This window comes from Physella acuta, unplaced genomic scaffold (genome assembly GCF_028476545.2).
Source record: "Physella acuta isolate Inbredline_101_S28 unplaced genomic scaffold, ASM2847654v3 ptg000486l, whole genome shotgun sequence".
Taxonomy (NCBI): Eukaryota; Metazoa; Mollusca; class Gastropoda; family Physidae; genus Physella; species Physella acuta.
In genome coordinates, this window is record NW_026732005.1 from 982,501 (window position 1) to 1,000,841 (window position 18,341).

Consider the following 18,341-nt stretch of genomic DNA (forward strand, 5'->3'; position numbering starts at 1 on the left):
ATATTAATAAAAATTTAAAAAATAAATAAATATACAAACTTTTAAAACCAAAACACATGTACTTCAACAAAACACCATATTAAATGCCCAAACAGATTGTTATCCTAAATCAGTAAGTTAAAAATCCCATTATTTTTTGGTTTATGATTTTTTTTGGCCTAGAAAGAATTTTTTGTTGTTTTTCATCAGTAAATAATATAAGTAAATTTCCCTTTCAAACCTGACGGTCCACGGGGCAAGAAGAAGAGTTCACTATACGCATGCGCGTTGCGTTATATAAGTGACGCGTCTCTTCTTGTGCAGCCACTTCGAGACAGCATTTAGTCGATATCAGAGGTTGGTGACGGGTGTTTTTTTATCCAGCTTTTGGAGCGTACTTTGACAGTAGGTACTATTGAATTTTGTATACCTATAAGCCTGTTTTTAAAGATAAAAATTTGTTTATAACGTTTACTTGGTTTCACAATTTTACCAAAACGTTAGTGTTATGTTTTACCGACGAATTGCGTCTTAAACAAAAAAATTAATATTAATCAAAATAGTTTTATATAAAATGGAATAACTGTGTTAAAGTAAGATAATAAGCTAATCAACACATGCATCATCTTTAAAAAAAATTAAGTTAACTGCGAAACAAAAATTAAATTTAATCAAAAGTAATTTGTTGTTATAATTCATTTTTTTAAAAAATACAAATATATTATATTGATGATTATTTTCATTGGGCTCTATTTGAGAAAAAAAAGTACTTAATTGTTATACAAAATTGTATTGACATATAAAATAGTTTTCTATAATTTGCATACACACTCTTATAGTGTACATGATGACAAATCATTTCAAAATTCGAGCATTATTTAAGTATAAAAAATTAAGGTTTTTGTGACTTTTAAGTCGCCACCCCCCTCATCTACCTTCCATGAATAAAACTGATCCCTAATCATCCAGGTTGGGGGTCGTCCATAGATGATGTCACACTCTAGGTAGGGAGGGGGTTCGGGCTTTTGTGACGGTGTGTGACAAGTGGGAGGGGGGTTGAGACAGGTGACGTCTCACTGTTTTATTACTAACCAATTGTTTTACATACATTGTTACTCTGGTTTTTTTTTTTTAAATGTATTACAATTTTCATTTTTTTTTTTTTTTAAATTTTGTTTCGATACATCTAACAACATGTACAATTTATGACATCAATTTAACTTTGCTCTAGTTAACTTGTCCTGTCGTTTTATAATAAAACTTTAAATTTGACTCTTAATATTTTATTCAAAAACAATTTATGGAATATCTTTTCACAAATAGGATTGCGAGTCTTCCCATTGATAATGTAGTGAATTAGTTAGAAATGAGTCACTTGCGCTTAGTATGGCTAGAAGTAAAATTTGTATCTTAATAAATACTTTTTAGTGTAGCTTGAAAATTGGATGGACTATTTTGGCCCAGCTAGATCTTTAATTATAAAATCTCAATGATAGCTATGACTAAGCGATATCATGAAAATCCACTTAAATGAGGTGTATGTTATGATAATTTCTTATTATTTGCATTTTTTTTTTGTATTATTGTTTAACAACCAATTATTGATGTTTTAAATAATTTACATAACTGTAAAAGGAATTGCATATAGTTTGTATGATAAGATTATTAGAATTTCAGGAGATCACGGTAAGTTTTTATATAGAGTTATTTTGTGATAATTTAGCCCAAAACCAGGGGAAATATTCACGTGTATGCGCTAGAATTCGCTCCGAGAGCATGGTGTCATCACAGACGCTCGGGGGTGGGGTATATAAACCGGCCGCTTAGCCTTAGAGGGGATGGAGAAACGACGGCCCTAGCCAGTAATTTATGCAGCACAAGTATTGGCGCTATGTCTCCTTTAGATGCGCGCTACACAGACAATTCCCGGTCAAGAAAGATACTGTACTTTTAACAGAGCCAAATACAGATTTTAGACGACCTATTCTTCATTTTAAATCATCTGTGACTGAGAGCAAGAAAATGTACAAGAAAAACATTACAATAACATGCATTGCTTCCCTTACATCAGTGTCGGAACACGAAAAAACGGCCCCTTCCCAAAGCAAGAAGGGCTTTTTTTTATATATTAGGAATTAAAACAGCTTTACTCTGGTGTGTATGTGTGTACGTGTGCGTGAGTCTGTGCACGCGTGTGTGGTGCGTGCGCATGCGTGCGTGTGCTACTAAATTGAATTTATCTAGATTTGAAATGTGCTAAATCTTTATTTACATTTTTGGCTAATTTTATCACAAACATATAGACAGTTTATGTATCTAGTTATTACTAATGTGGTGAAGATATTTTTTTGAAAGCGACATATCAAGCGCTGGATCAAAATAATTCATTGTAAAACGGCCCATCTTGAAAAACGTCAACATATAGACCTAATCAAAAAGGGCTTTGGTTTAATAAACATAGCACCTGCTATGTGCCTTTATGTATAATACTGCCCGCAACATAATGACTTCAGTTAGTTGGACTTCCGAAACTGCTATCGCCAAGTTACTCATGTTTTTCTTCACTTTAATTGCCTGTGGTGGACTCAACATTAAATAAGCGCTTGCAGGATCCTTTCGTTGTACCATGGGTAGGTATATTATACAGCGAAGCAAACAGCAGTGAAAATGCTTAATTTAAAATATTTTATGTGGGTAAATGTTGGTAGTCTTGCAGACCTGCTAACCCATGTGAAAATAGAAATAGGCCAGTATTATGTCATGCATCACGGTAGGGTTTTAGGTGCTTTGATCACATGACTTGTGCTTAGGTATATATGCTTTAAACTCGTAAATAAAACAATTGCATATGAGTGCAGCAGAAGCTGAGCATTGGCGGGGCCTTTTGTTTCCATGGGCATTAATAAAAAGATACATATTTAGTCGGAGTTTTTACCATATCGTACAATACACGTTAATACAATTGGTTTCTTTATAAGTGACCTAGCTTATCTACTCACCAATCCAGTGCAACTCCTTGTTTTAGTCTGCGAAAATGCGTCCCCCGCCCTATCTAGGAAAAGTTCGAATGCGGTTCTTCCCGGTCATTGTTTCCTAAGGGAAGGCTTATCTGTTTTAGAGTTACACAATCAATGTAGAAAACAGTTAATTCAGTATTTTAAGGCTTGTAGCCATAACATTTCTTAACTTTGTTTATAATTCAAAACTGCAGCTTAAAATGAGGTTTTAATTTTTTTTCTACCCCTTTTGGCGCCCCCCTTGGGTCGGCGCCTGGGTCGGCATCCCCCACTCTTACAATGCCTCCGTGGGTTGTGTTGTTTTGATAAGGTAAGAACTAGGATAGGGGCGGGGTAGGATGGATGGTGTGGGGATTGGTTTGGGGATCATGGTATCGTGTGGGTTGGTTTTTTTTTTTTTTTTTAATTTCATCCTAGTGCTTTTTAATACCTAATTTCGAGAAATAAATTTTTACTTCACTAGACTTTGAAAAGTACAGTTGTTTTACAATTAGTACAATTCTCTTCTATCACCCAAAAAGTATAGTGTGGGGTTTTACACAATGGCAAAGCACGGGTATGAAGCAAATATTGTTTTTTAAAGAAAATAAGGCTTCTGGTCAGATATAAGGGCCTTCGGGGATTTTCCCGAAAGGCAGACAGTTGTTTTATTTTTGTTATCCTCCAGGGTCGGTCTACGACCTCGTGGAGCTGCAAAGAGGATCGTCGAGCAAGTTTTTGTTTTAATATATACCTTTTATAAAGATAATTTAATTCGCGCTCACTTATTACTCATCGTCGAGGGCTTGGACTCTGAGCGACAGTTTTACCATGCTGCCTAGCTATTTATCTAAGTGCTTGCAAACATTAGTCAGATGTACATAGGGTAAGTAAACTAAAATCTTTTTGAAAATTACCTTCTTTTTTCCACATCAATTATAATGATTATATAATGAAATGCGACTGGTAAGCTTTGACAGCTTTATCTATTTTTACCAGAAATAACACGTACATTATGGGATCCGGTGTCCGGTCAAAAACCCCCAGAACATAAACCCCCTGTACATAAACCTCTTGGTTATAAACCCCCCGTGATAAAACAAAAACAACCCACAACACCCCCCCCCCACACACACACACAAACACAATGTTAATTTATACACGGAAAATCCCAAGATGATGAGAAAAATAAAAAAAAAATAAAAAAAGCAGACATTAGAAATAAGTAATGTATAAACATAATTTAAAAAAAAAGAGATTGTGAGCGATGCATCGAAATTAGTCTATTGTAGTGGGCTTATTAAAACTGTTAACAACCTTTGAAATTCAAACGCCGCTATCTATATATATATTTCCTGTTTTTATTAACTGAATTTATCTGCGTACAATAAACTTCTTGAAGCGATTGCTTTATCAGATTGAACCAACTCCATTCCAGAAATAATGATGAGATTTAAGAATAAATAAATTTGATGTCATATTTATACCATGCTACTGTGTGCCGTGACGAATCTATATATGTAAATCTCTTCTGGGAGCCGTTAGAAAACAAGCTGCAAGCGCGCCCCTTACAGTCCCCTCTCTTCCTCTCTATCACTACCACCCCCACCCCCCACATAGTCTGGTGAGCGATGGTTCACTCTAAATGTTTACATTCGTTGAGTCGGGTTTAGTGACGGCCGTTAGGGGCAAATAATTTTGTTTGAAACTATTTTAAACTACTTGGAAGAGGTAATTAAGAGGAGGCTGCCTTCTGGGGGTGGGGGGGGGTGTTATAGGGTAGGGGTTGGGGGAAAGGGAGGGGGGGGTAGTGTTTTAAAGCAAATATTTTCAGTGGCATCATTGGTACTGTCGAATTCACAAATTATAAATTATGAAAAGTAGAAAATAAAACAACTAAATAGCGGCGTATAATACGCCACGGGTCGGTTCGTATGAAATAATCTTTCCCGATGAATCTCACATATATAGTATTGTTGAAAATGTGTTGGTTTGATCCTCACGGCTCTCGCATATGAATTAGCTATATCTAAAGTGTTCTCGGGGCCCTATCTTTGATTAAATACAACCAGGGTCACTCCTTGACCTCAAATAGCAATCTGTTTTTTTGGTTCAAATCATCGTTATTATTTCATTCTATAAACCTCAGTCGTTTATGTTGCTAGGGTTGTTTGTCCAGGGGGTTTATTACTAACGGGTTTTTGATTTGGAGTCCAGGCATCCATCGACATTGGTCTGTAAGGCTCACAAAATATCAAGGGGTAGAGGGGTTAAAAGAGGATAATTTTATATATATATATATATATATATATATATATATATATATATATATATATATATATATATATATATATATTTATGTATTTATATATATATTCTAGCGTACCCGCCCCCCGCGCGTTGCCGCGGGGATAGAAGAAAGTCTGACGAAATATATTAGAAAGATATCACCAATGCATTACCAATCATATGTTCTTAGACGCGTGTCCTTCTTTTCTAAAACTGTGTTATTTAAATGTAAACAAATGCTTGCGCTTGGATAATAATTATCGGGACACGGGTTTTCCTACACTACCGCATGAAAACATTGAGTGTAAATTAATCACTCACCCAAATAATATGGTAGAACACACTTCGGTGACCACCCATGTGTCAGGACGTAGAGGGGCGCTCTCAGGACCCCCACCCCCCGATTACACTACCGCATAGGCGCAGCGTACGGCCCCTGGCTCCTTAAAACTAAAAGGCGCCATCGTGCTCATAGGATAACCCAGCGTGCCAATAGCATCCTGTAAACAATGATGCAGATTTTGTCATTCGCTAAAGTGACACAAATGAACAGAATTTTGTTCTTTAACACGTAAAAAAATTTATTTGACGTGTTTTAAACATCAGTGTGACTGATGCGATACGCTAGCGTAACTAATGGTCTATTATTAGATGCTCGATCTCAGTTTCTGACTGGATTGTCTAATAGTAGATGCTTATTGCATCATTCGCAAAGCGACAAAACTCTACAGTAGGTTTCTCATATTCAAAAAGATATTTGTCCATCTTTCGCAAGGTGACGAAATTGTACAGAAGGATTTCCTCGCGTTACAAAGTTATTTTTAGAAGACTGTTGTAGTTTTACCGCTGAATATAGTAATACCCCTTACTCGCTATGCAGGACGCTCGATTAACGGATGCCAAGTGCCAACATAGTCGCTCTAAAACTCTGGGCGCCAAACCGTGTATTGACGAAAGTTGTACCCTATATGGCGCCGCCCATGAGAAACTTTAGTTTTCTTTTTCGCAGAAATATTCTCGGGAGTATTCTCATCTACTTCCTAAAGTTTCATGGCACTCGGATGAACCGCATCCGAGTTTTATTTTTTATATACCGTGTATAGAGAAAAAAAAATCGCCCCCCCCCCACTCCATGGGTGCGCCGCCCTTGGAATATTAAACAATATTGTTTGCAGAACCCTACCATTAAGTGATCTAATCATCTCTCCACAGTTTCATGGTACACGGATGAACGATGTGAAACCGAAATAGACTTTAATTTTTATAAACGTATATAGAGAAAAATTGCAGCCTCCCATGGCGCCGACCTTGCGAAATTAAAAAAGGATTTTTTTTTTACAGAACCCTTCCCTGAATTGTTCTGATCAACTCCCCCAAAGTCTCATGGCTATCGGATAACGGTGTCACACCAAAATCGACTTTTATTTTTATATACCGTATATAGAGAAAAATCGCACTCTCCCGTGGCGCCGCCCTTGCGAAATTAAAAATGATTTTTTACAGAACCCTTCCATAGAGTTTTATAATGAACTCCCCAAAGTTTCATACCTATCGGATGAACGGTGTCACTGCAATTCACTTTTATTATTTTTATATACTGTATATTGAGAAAAATCGGGCCCTCCCGTGGCGCCGCCCTTGCGAAATTAAAAATTATTTTTTTACAGAACCCTTCCCTAGAGTGTTATAATTAACTCCCCAAAGTTTCATGGCTATCGGATAACAGTGTCACACCAAAATTGACTTTTATTTTTATAAAAAACAAATAGAGAAAAAATTGCACCCTCCCGTGGCGCCGCCCTTGCGAAATTAAAAATTATTTTTTTTACAGAACCCTTCCCTAGAGTGTTATAATTAACTCCCTAGAATGTCATGGCTTTCGGATGAACGATGCCAAACCAAAATCGACTTTTATTTTTATATACCGTATATAGAAAAAAACAAATCGCGCCCTGTCGGGGCGCCACCCCTGCAAATTTGAAATTTTTTTTTTCGCAGAAACCTCCCCAGGAATATTCTCAACAACTTCCCAAAGTTTCACGGCGATGTGATGAGAGGTGTAGTAATGCATAAAGGACAGACACACACACACACCCACACAAACATACATTGCTTTATATATATATATATATATATATATATATATATATATATATATATATATACTAGCGTACCCGTCCCCACGCGTTGCCGCGGGAATAGAAGATAGTCCGACGAAATATATAAGAAGGGATTCATCCATACGTTACCAATCCTATATTCTTAAACTCGAGACCTAATTTTCTAAAAGTTAGTTATTTAAATGTAAACAATGCCTGCCCTTGGATCATAAATATCGGGACATGGGTTTACCTACACTACCGCGTGAAAACCTTATGTGTACATTAATCACTCACCGAAATAATGAGGTAGAACACACTTTGGTGACCACACATGTGTCAGGGACGTAGAGGGGCGCTCTCAGGAGCACCCCCCCCCCGATTACACTATCGCATAGGCGCAGCGCACGGTCCCTGGCTCCTTCAAACTAACAGGCGCCATCATGCTCATAGGATAACCCAGAGTACTAAATAGCATCCTGTTAACAATGATGCACATTTCGTCATACGCTGAAGTGAAACAAATGAACATTATTTTTTTTCTTTAACACGTAAAAATTATTTGACGTGTTTTAAACATCAGTGTGACTGATGCAATATGGTGGCATTACTAATGGTTTATTATTAGATGCTCGATCTCAATTTCTGACTGTATCGTCTAATAATAGATGCTTATTGCATCATTCGCAAAGTGACGAAACTCTGCCGTAGGCTCCTCTTATTCAAAAATTTATTTTTTCATCTTTCGCAAGGTGACGAAACCGTACAGAAGGATTTCCTCGCGTTACAAAGTTATTTTTAGAAGCCTGTTGTAGCTTTACCGCTGAATATAGTAGTACCCCTTACTCGCTATGCAGGACGCTCGATTAACGGATGCAAAAGTGCCAACATAGTCGCCCTAAAACTTTGGGCGCCAAACCGTGTAATGACGAAAGTTGTACCCTATATGGCGCCGCCCATAAGAAACTTTAGTTTTCTTTTTCGCAGAAATATTCTCGGGAGTATTCTCATCTACTTCCTAAAGTTTCATGGCACTCGGATGAACCGCATCCGAGTTTTATTTTTTATATACCGTGTATAGAGAAAAAAATCGCTCTCCCCTGGGGCGCCGCCCTTGCAATATTAATTTTTTTTTTGCAGAACCCTACCATTGAGTGATCTAATCATCTCCCCAAAGTTTCATGGTACACGGATGAACGGTGTGAAACCGAAATTTTATAAACTGTATATAGAAAAAATCGACCCTCCCGTGGCTCCGCCCTCGCGTAATTAAAAAAGGAGTTTTTTTACAGAAAACTTCCCTGGAGTGTTCTAATCAACTCCCCAAAGTTTGATGGCGATCGGATGAACGCCGTGAAACCGCAATCGACGTTTATTTTTATATACCATATATAGAGAAAATTGCACCTATCTGTGGCGCCGCCCTTGCAAAATTAAGAATGATTTTTGACGGTACCCTTCCCGGAGTGTTCTAATCAACTCCCCAAAGTCTCACGGCTATCCGATGAACGATGCCAAACCAAAATCGACTTTTATTTTTATATACCGTATATAGAGAAAAACCGCACCCTCCCGTGGCGCCGCCCTTGCGAAATTAAAAATTATTTTTTTACAGAACCCGTCCCTAGAGTGTCATAATTAACTCCCCGAAGTTTCATGGCTATCGTATGAACGCCGTGAAATCGCAATCGACGTTTATTTTTATATACCGTATATAGAGAAAAATGGCACCCTCCCTTGGCGCCGCCCTTGCGTAATTAAAAATTATTTTTTATAGAACCCTTCCCTAGAGTTTTATAATGAACTCCCTAAAGTTTCATGTCTATCAGATGAACAGTGTCACTGCAATTCACTTTTATTATTTTTATATACCATATATAGAGGAAAATCGCACCTCCCGTGGCGCCGCCCTTGCGAAATTAAAAATGATTTTTTTTACAGAACCCTTCCCTAGAGTGTTCTAATCAACTCCCCAAAGTTTCATGCCTATCGGATAAACAGTGTGAAATGAAAATAGACTTTTATTTTTGTATATCGTATATAGAGAAAAAAAACAAATCGCGCCCTGCCGGGGCGCCACCCCTGCGAATTTGAAAATGTTTTTAGCGCATAAACCTTACCAGGAATAACTTCAACTTCTTCCCAAAATTTAATGGCGATCGTGTGAACGTTGTCACGGCAATTCACTTTTATTATTTTTATATACGGTATATAGAGAAAAATCGCACCCTCCCGTGGCGCCGCCCTTGCGAAATTAAAAATGATTTTTGTACAGAACCCTTTCCTAGAGTGTTCTAATCAACTCCCCAAAGTTTCATGTCTATCAGATGAACAGTGTCACTGCAATTCACTTTTATTATTTTTATATACCATATATAGAGAAAAATCGCACCCTCCCGTGGCGCCGCCCTTGCGAAATTAAAATGATTTTTGTACAGAACCCTTCCCTAGAGTGTTCTAATCAACTCCCCCAAAGTTTCATGCCTATCGGATAAACAGTGTGAAATCAAAATAGACTTTTATTTTTTTATACCGTATATAGAGAAAAACAAATCGCGCCCTGCCGGGGCGCCACCCCTGCGAATTTGAAATATTTTTTTTCGCAGAAACCTCCCCAGGAATATTCTTAACAACTTAATAAAGTTTCACGGCGACGTGATGAGAGGTGTAGTAATGCATAAAGAACACACACACACACACAGACACTCATACATTGCTTTATATATATATAGAAGATATATAGAGAAAATTGCACCTACCTGTGGCGCCGCCCTTGCAAAATTAAGATGATTTTTGACGGAACCCTTCCCGGAGTGTTCTAATCAACTCCCCAAAGTCTCATGGCTATATATATATATAATCAAGTATAAGTGTACGTGTTGCTTTATGTATTGCCTTTTTAAATAATTATTTAAACACACATTCATTTTTACTTTCTCAAATATACGAAGTATAGAGAAAATCTTGTAATCGTGAAAAAAAATCTAAATTTTTACAAATCTCGACGTTTTACAACTCTATGAGTCGGAAAAAACATAGTTTTGCAATCTTGTCCGTATGTCTGTGTGTGTATGTGTGTGTGTGTGTGTGTAAACACGATAACTTGGGTACCGTTACAGCTAGGTTGATGAAATTTCATATATACGTATTATATCAAAATCGTAGATCCGTCTCAACTTTTGAGCAATTTCCGATAACTGGAAGTGAAACTTTTTCTACTTTCAATTTTTTAAAAGCTTATAGCTTGAGTACTATTTCAAATATAGATAAATGAAATTTGACATGTAAGTAAAATATCTAATTTAATGCCTTCTATCAAATTTTGAGTAATTTCCGTTGACCGGAAGTAGTAATTTTCGCTATGTCCGATTTCTCAAAAAACGCATTTGAATTTATAAAGTACTATTAATATTCCGCACTAATATGCACATTTTATTTGACCAACGCTTTTCTTTATAGTTATTTAAATAGTAGTCTACAATTAATGTTCTTCTTTTTAGTGCATTAGTACATAAAAGCTTGTTATTAAAACGTTTTTATGAACACATTTTTTAGAACTTTAAATGTTTTTATTTGCAATAGAGTTTCATGACTAAAAGCCATAGCATGATGACACGCTCTTGAACGTGTTGTCGCGTGTGGACAAGTTTTATATAGATGCCTACTAATTTGGTCAACATTTTAATTAATTCATAAAAAATTAATTAGGCATCCAATTAAGTCAAATTTAATGTCACGATGCATTGTCTTCATGTCTTGACCCACGTTTCAACTACGAACCGTATCTGTAAGAAAGAAGTGCCTGCAATTTCGCTCGGCCTTTTCGACTTAGACAGACTGACGCAGACTGACGATAGAAAGAGGAAGTGAGTTAAATAAAAAAAATGTAAAAATGGATTTTAAAAATTCATAAAAAAACGTTTCAATAACAAGCTTTTATGTCATAATGCACAAAAAAGTAGAAAATAAATTATGCACTACTATTTATGTAAATTACTATAAAGAAAAGCATGGGTAACTTTAGTATCTATTGGATACCTTTACTAATATTTAGGAAGAGACCAACGCTTTTCTTTATAGTTATTTAAATAGTAGTGTATAATTTATTTTCAACTTTTTAGTGCATTATTACATAAAAGCTTGTTATTAAAACGTTTTTTATGAATTTTTTTTCAGTACTTTACATGTTTTATTTACAATAGAGTTACATGACTAAAAACCATTGCGCGCCTATTGAACGTGATGACGCGCTATTGAACGTGATGACACGTGTGGTGTGGTTGGATAGACATGCCTACTAATTCGGTCCAAATTTTAATTAATTCATACACAATTAATTAGGCATCCAATTAAGTCAAATTTAATTTCAGATTGCATTGTATTCATGTCTTGACCCACGTGCCAACTGTGGACCGTATCTGTTAAGTAGAAGTGTCCGAATTTTCACTCCGGCGTTCCGATCTAGACTGACGACAGACTGACGACTGACGACAGACAGAGGAAGTGAGTTAAATAAAAGCTTATAAAAATCTAGTCTATTTCCCGAGTTGCCATCCCCTGTTTTTTTTTTATATAAGAATATTCCAGAAAGCTAAGGGGAGATGACTCCCGGTTTATTTAATTAATAATTAAATTTAGACATGTCTATAGTTGACTGTAAAAAATCCTAGCCGACAACGGCAATTCATACAGTTAAAAAAACAAACAATCTATAACAGAAAATATAGAGCACATTAAAGAAAATCACAATAATGTTTCTCACTTTTCTTACTTTAATCTCTTGCATTTCCTAAATAATGATATAATTTTGTATTATATTTTAAAAGTTTTTTTTTAATATTCGTTTTTTTTTAATTCAAATGTGTAAAAAACTGTTGATGTAATTAACAACCCACCATGCAAACTAAAATCACTTTAGAAAATAGAGATTATTTTTATACAGGTAATTGTAATTTTTTTTCAAAACATACATTTTAGTTTTACTATTCTTTTTCAGTTTAAAAATGAGCAGCGTAAAGCCGTTGGATTTCATTTTAATTGGCAAAACAGGAAATGGGAAAAGCGCCTCAGGAAATTCCATCTTAATGAAAGAAAAGGTTTTTAAAAGCAATTATAGATCATCCTCTGTGACAAAAAAGCCGCAGTACGAATGGAGTAGATTTGAAAATTATAAGATACAAGTAGTCGACGCACCAGGAGTAATTGATACACATTCAAAGAAAGATGAAGACATCAAACTCATCACAGGAGCCATGGAGAAAGCTATAATAGCTAATCCTGACGGTTACCACGCGTTTTTAGTTGTTGTAAAATTCGGTACAAGATTTACTGAAGACGAACAAAAAGCGATTCAGATACTGAAAGGAATACTGGGAGAGGATTTTCTTAGAAACTATGGCATCATTATCTTGTCCAATGGGGACGATTTTAAACGAGAACAAGATGAAAACAATTTGACATTAGCCAATTTTTGCGAAGAAGAGGAAGGTCCTTTCAAAGAACTTTTGAATGAGTGCAGCAACAGAATTGTTGTGTTTGACAATGTTACGAAAAAGTCAGATGAAAAGAACGAGCAAGTAAAGAATCTTGTTAAAATGGTGGATTGTCTCCCAAGTAGGGGCACAAGATACACGAATGGACTTTTCGAAAAAGCTGCTTTGGAACGTAAACGCATGTATATAACCTCGAAATTACCCATGATTCAAAAAGAAACATTTGAAGCTCAAAGTCTAATTTTAGATGAAATAAAAAATAGCGATTTCGAGCGAAACGAAAGAAAAAAAGTAGATCTATTGTCCCAACTTTTTCCACGAATTGATGTTATCATCAATGACTTAACTAAAAAGGATCAGGGTACTGGGGCACTGAAAGAATTGTTGGATAACGTGAAGAAGACCAGAAATGACGTAACGAATAAAATAAAGCACGCTAAGCAAATAATCGAAGAAAATGAAAAAATGAAAGCTTTAGAAGAGAAGATTAAAAAAGAAGCAGAGCAGGCAATTTTACAGAAAACACAGCAACTCGAGAAAGAAAGAGAAGCGGGACGAAAGCAAATGGAGGAAGAAATGAAGAAACTTGAACTAAAGCTGCAACTGATGGCCAAAGAGGAAGCAGATAAAGAAAGAAAGAAAGCTGAAAAAGGAATGAAAGAACAAGCAAAGCGTATTGAAGAAGAAAATAAAAGAAGAGAAGAAGAGATAAGACGCCATGCCAAGGAAGAAATGGACCGACAGCAAGCACTAATAGAAAAAGAAAAGGCGGAAAATAAAAAGCGTGCAAAGAAGGAAAAAGAAAAATTGAAGCGCGAATTAGCTGAAACTGAAGAACGGTATAGACAAATTAAGGAAGAGGCCGATAAAGGTTTTTTTACTAAATTGAAAGATAATGTACTTGGTTTTTTCGGATTTTAGTAAAATATCCTTAAATTCTAGGCAAAACTACCGAGAATGAATGAATTTGCTCTGTCATCATTTTTTTTCATGTAAACATAAAGTAGTTGGATTTCATTTTTTATTAGTAGAATTTTACTTATTGGGTAACATTATCATTTAAATGCATAATAAAAACTTCATTTTACAAAGATTATATAAATCCTTTCCCAGCAACATTTTTGCCTTCAAAAAGTTTTTTCAGTCGTGTACATTTACAATAGTATGAAACTTAGTAGATTAATCTTTACATTGCAATGTGTAGTACTTTTCTTTACAAAACTTTTAATCTTTTACATATTTTAGTTTTATCTGCATATGCTATAAGCCTTCCACGTTTGCGTCAGAGTTACATTTACTCTCTGTTATAGTAGAAATATAAATACTGTTTGTACTTTTAATTAGACTTAATATGTGTGAGTTTAATAATATTTGTATTAATAAATTTACGTACGTCTCGCTGAAGCTACAGTTTGTTTTATTCTGTTCTTTTTAGTCATTATATTTATATATATATATATATATATATATATATATATATATATATATATATATAATATATATAAAGCTCAATCCTGTATGTAACATGTTTGTAATATGTAAAGTGTAAAATGTTTGTCATGGATACTTTTTAAAGTACTTATGGTCTAAATTTATGAGTTAAAAAATTAATATTGAAAGTTTTGGGAAATAATTTTCATTTTTCAAACTGAAAGTAATAATTGTCGGCTTATTCATTAAACACAAGTTTTAAAAAAATATCATCTTTTACAAAAATTCTAATTATGTCTTTATTTAGTCCTTTAGCACTTACTTCCCTTTGATAAATTAGGAAAACACAATTACTTCCCTTTATAAAAACATTGCATTAAAGGAAAAGAATTTACTTTTTATTACTTTGTTTTGGTGTTGGGAAAAAAACCAATTACATAATTAGCGGGGATTGATCAAGTGCAAATGTTGTAGGTATTTTACGGATAAGCTTGGAGTATTATAATTGTTCATTAAATTGAAACAGGCGCGTTCGTTTAAGTGAGTGCAAAAGAATATGAATAAGTTGGGGTACTATAGTCGTTTGTTAAGCTGAAACAGGCGATTCCGCCCCGGGCTAGACTGTGAGCACTTAGCGTTTATGTTCGCGGTAGTGTTTTCTTTGTGTTTAGGTTGGGTTTGCGTTAGTGATTGCGTTTTAATTTGGTTCGTTTTTGTTCTTTCTATTTTTGTTTTTGTTTGTGTTTTTTTCTTGGGTTTGTATTTGTGTTTGTTGTTGGTTTTGCGTTTGGATTTGGTTTGTTTTCGTTTGCTTTTTCGTTTGTTTTTTTCTTTGTGTTGGTATTGGTGTTTGTGGTTGTGGTTGGGTTTGGGTTTAATATTAGGTTTTTGTTTTCGTTTGCTTTTTTGTTTGTTTTTTCTTTGTGTTTGTATTGGTGTTTGTGGTTGTGGTTGGGTTTGTTGTTAGGTTGTTGTTTTCGGTTGTATTTGTAATTGTGTTAGCGTTATGTTTGCGTTTTGTTGTTGTGGTTTTGGTTGGTTGTGGTTTGGGTGGGCAATGCCGGGTTTATGATGATTACTAAACCCACAGGTCTTTAAAAGAAAGGTTTTTCACAGAAGCCAGTGCAGGGCCTGGCCGGGACGGCTAGTATATATATATATATATATATATATATATATATATATATATATATATATATATATATATATATATATATAGAGAGAGAGAGAGAGAGAGAGAGAGAGAGAGAGAGAGAGAGAGATAGTAGCCATCCCGGTCAGGCCTTGCACTGACCTCTCTGTAAAACCTATCTGTATAGGACCATGACTTGTGTATTTAGTAATCAGCATATACCCGGCATTGTTCGGGTTTAGAAAATATATTACCATAATGCAAATAAACGCAAATATAAACACAAACTTATATGCAGAACATAAAAGCATACTGTTCATAGTCCATCTTAGGGCACCAATACGCAACATGCTGGGGCACCGGCGGAACCGCCTGATTCAACTTAGTAAACGACTATAATACCCCAACTTATTCTTAGTCTTATGCGCTATCTTAAACGAACGTATGCGCCAATGCGAACACGGGAAGGCCCGGGGCGCCAAATAGCACCCTGTGGGGTGCCGGAGGACGCCCGAATTCAGTTCAGTGAAAGACTATATGAAATTTTCTTATCCATAGTCTATTGCACTGTATAAAACGAAATTATGCACCATAGCGCTCACAGGATTGCCCAGGGCGCCAAATAAAATTCTGCTGGGCCAACGGCGGACGCGCCTCGTTAAATTTAGTGAACGACTATAATACCCCAAGCTTTATCCGCAAATGGAAAGATAAAAGTAAACATACAGGACATTTGGGAGCTGGCTGCATAATATATTTTTTTTTTCATAAAAAAAGTTTTAACAAGCTTTTATGTACTAATGCACTAAAAAGTAGAAAATAAATTATAGACTACTAATTAAATAACTATAAAGAAAAGCGTGGGTCACTTTAGTTTCCATTGGATATCTTTATTATGTTTATGAAGAGACCCACGCTTTTGTTTATAGTTATTTGAATAGTAGTCTATAATTTATTTTCTACTTTTTAGTGCATTAGTACATAAAAGCTTGCTATAAAAACTTTTTTTTAAATTTATTACTTTACATGTTTTTATTTACAATAGAGTGTCATGACTAAAAACCATTGCGAGCCTATTGAACGTGATGACGCAGCTATTGAACGTGGTGACGCGTGTGGTGTGGTTGGATAGGAATGCCTACTAATTTGGACAAAATTTTAAGTAATTCAAAAACATATTTAGGCATCCAATTAAGTCAAATTTAATTTCAGATTGCATTGTCTTTATGTCTCGACCCACGAGCCAACTGTGAACCGTATCGGTCAAGTAGGAGTGTCCGAATTTTCACTCCGGCGTTTCGATCTAGACTGACCACAGAGGAAGTGAGTTGATGAAAAATCACTAGGTTACAAATATCACAGATATAGTAATAGGAAATGAACACAGCTTATAGAAAATTACTTAAAGCACTGAATGGTACTAGAATCACAAATAATAGGGGAAAATGCTGCTTTAAACTATGTAACACAATATGGCGTCACACACATGGCACTCTCTCCCGAGATGTCTGTAAAGCGGCTGCGCAGAGCATGCGCTTTCAGGGTTTTTAAATCACCTCAGAACCAGGGAAGGACACTCCAAAGTCATAAGACCTTTGGTTGGGAAATCGCCAAAGGTCAAAATAACCAATAAAAATTTATTGGAAAATTTCATCACATGACGTGACGGAAAAATACTGGTGTTTGCACCACAGCTCTCCCACGGTCGATTACATAAATGAAGAACTAAATTATTAAAAAATAAGACCTAAGTAGGTCACATCCCTCCCTTTGAAAGAGGCAGATTTGTTACCATAACAACATCTATATGGAACAAATCTGACATGGAAAATACTCAACCAAAATAGCAAACAAAATTTTCTATATCAGGAGAAAACATCCATGGAAATCAAAGGGAAACAATTCAACCTTTTACAATTTGTCAAAGTGGAATATTCCTTCCTAAAAAAATACTTCAAAGTCCCTTATATAACAAAATATATCCATGTGGATAAAACATGTGGTGAACTCAACAGGGTTATTTCTTTTATTTCAATGTCCCACTATAACATCAACTGAGTAATGAGGTACATTTTATAATAACTTAATACATATAATGAAATACCACCTTTAAATAAGGTTCACTTGAAAATAACAGGCATTTTCAATAATATGATAATTTTCTATTAAAAAAATGTGTACAACCCAGACCACTCATGTCACGAGACAGGGAAATCACCAAAACACACCATTTGCAAATGGTCACAATAAACCACAAAAATTTCACATGATCAATGTGGACATAAAAAAACTTACATTCTTGACAAACAGTCTGCCACAATGTTATCAGTTCCTTTATTATGAAAAATAACCAGATTAAAGTTTTAGAAATACAAGCACCATCTAACTATTCTGTTGTTCTTTTGTCCTAACATAGTGGTGAATTTAAGAGGGTCATGGTCAGAGAATACCATGACTGGATTTATTGAGGAAGTAACATAAACCTCAAAATGCTTTAAGGACAAGACTAAAGCTAATGCTTCCTTTTTCAATGGTGGAGTAATTGTTCTGATTGTCATTCAGCTTTCTAGAAAAAAAGCAATCGAGTGGTCAATACCTGGGTTGTCTTCCTTGCATCAATAGCAAGTTTGAAAGGCTTGCTAAATTCTGGTGCAGCCATAACAGGTGCATTAGACAAATAGGATTTATGTCTAAAACACTATTCTGACACTCATTTGACCATACAAAATCAAAACCTTTTTTTAACAAAACAGTTAATTGTTCAGCAACAGCTGAAAAATTCTTACAAGAACGTCTGTAATAACCTGCCATCCACAGGAATCTTAACTTCCTTAACATTTTTGGGAGGAGGCAATTTCAAAATAGCTTCAACCTTAGTTTAAATGGGTCTAACCTGGTTAGTACCCACCTGATAACCTAGATA

General features: G+C 35.4%; 2 protein-coding genes across 2 annotated transcripts in view; both read left to right on the forward strand.

The window, feature by feature from the left end:
• The first annotated feature begins 311 nt into the window (after nucleotides 1–311).
• The window catches only part of LOC131944244 (GTPase IMAP family member 9-like), a 35,733-nt gene continuing 17,703 nt past the window's right edge, over nucleotides 312–18,341 (forward strand). Inside the window, exon 1 of the mRNA XM_059304783.1 lies at nucleotides 312–384. The gene's annotated coding sequence lies outside the window, so the exon portion shown is untranslated. The remainder of the gene's footprint in view (nucleotides 385–18,341) is intronic.
• LOC131944204 (GTPase IMAP family member 7-like) lies at nucleotides 316–14,259 on the forward strand. Its single transcript, XM_059304736.1, has 2 exons — nucleotides 316–388; nucleotides 12,360–14,259. Exon 2 carries the CDS (start codon nucleotides 12,367–12,369, stop codon nucleotides 13,774–13,776), a length of 1,410 nt encoding a protein of 469 aa, XP_059160719.1. The 5' UTR covers nucleotides 316–388; nucleotides 12,360–12,366; the 3' UTR covers nucleotides 13,777–14,259.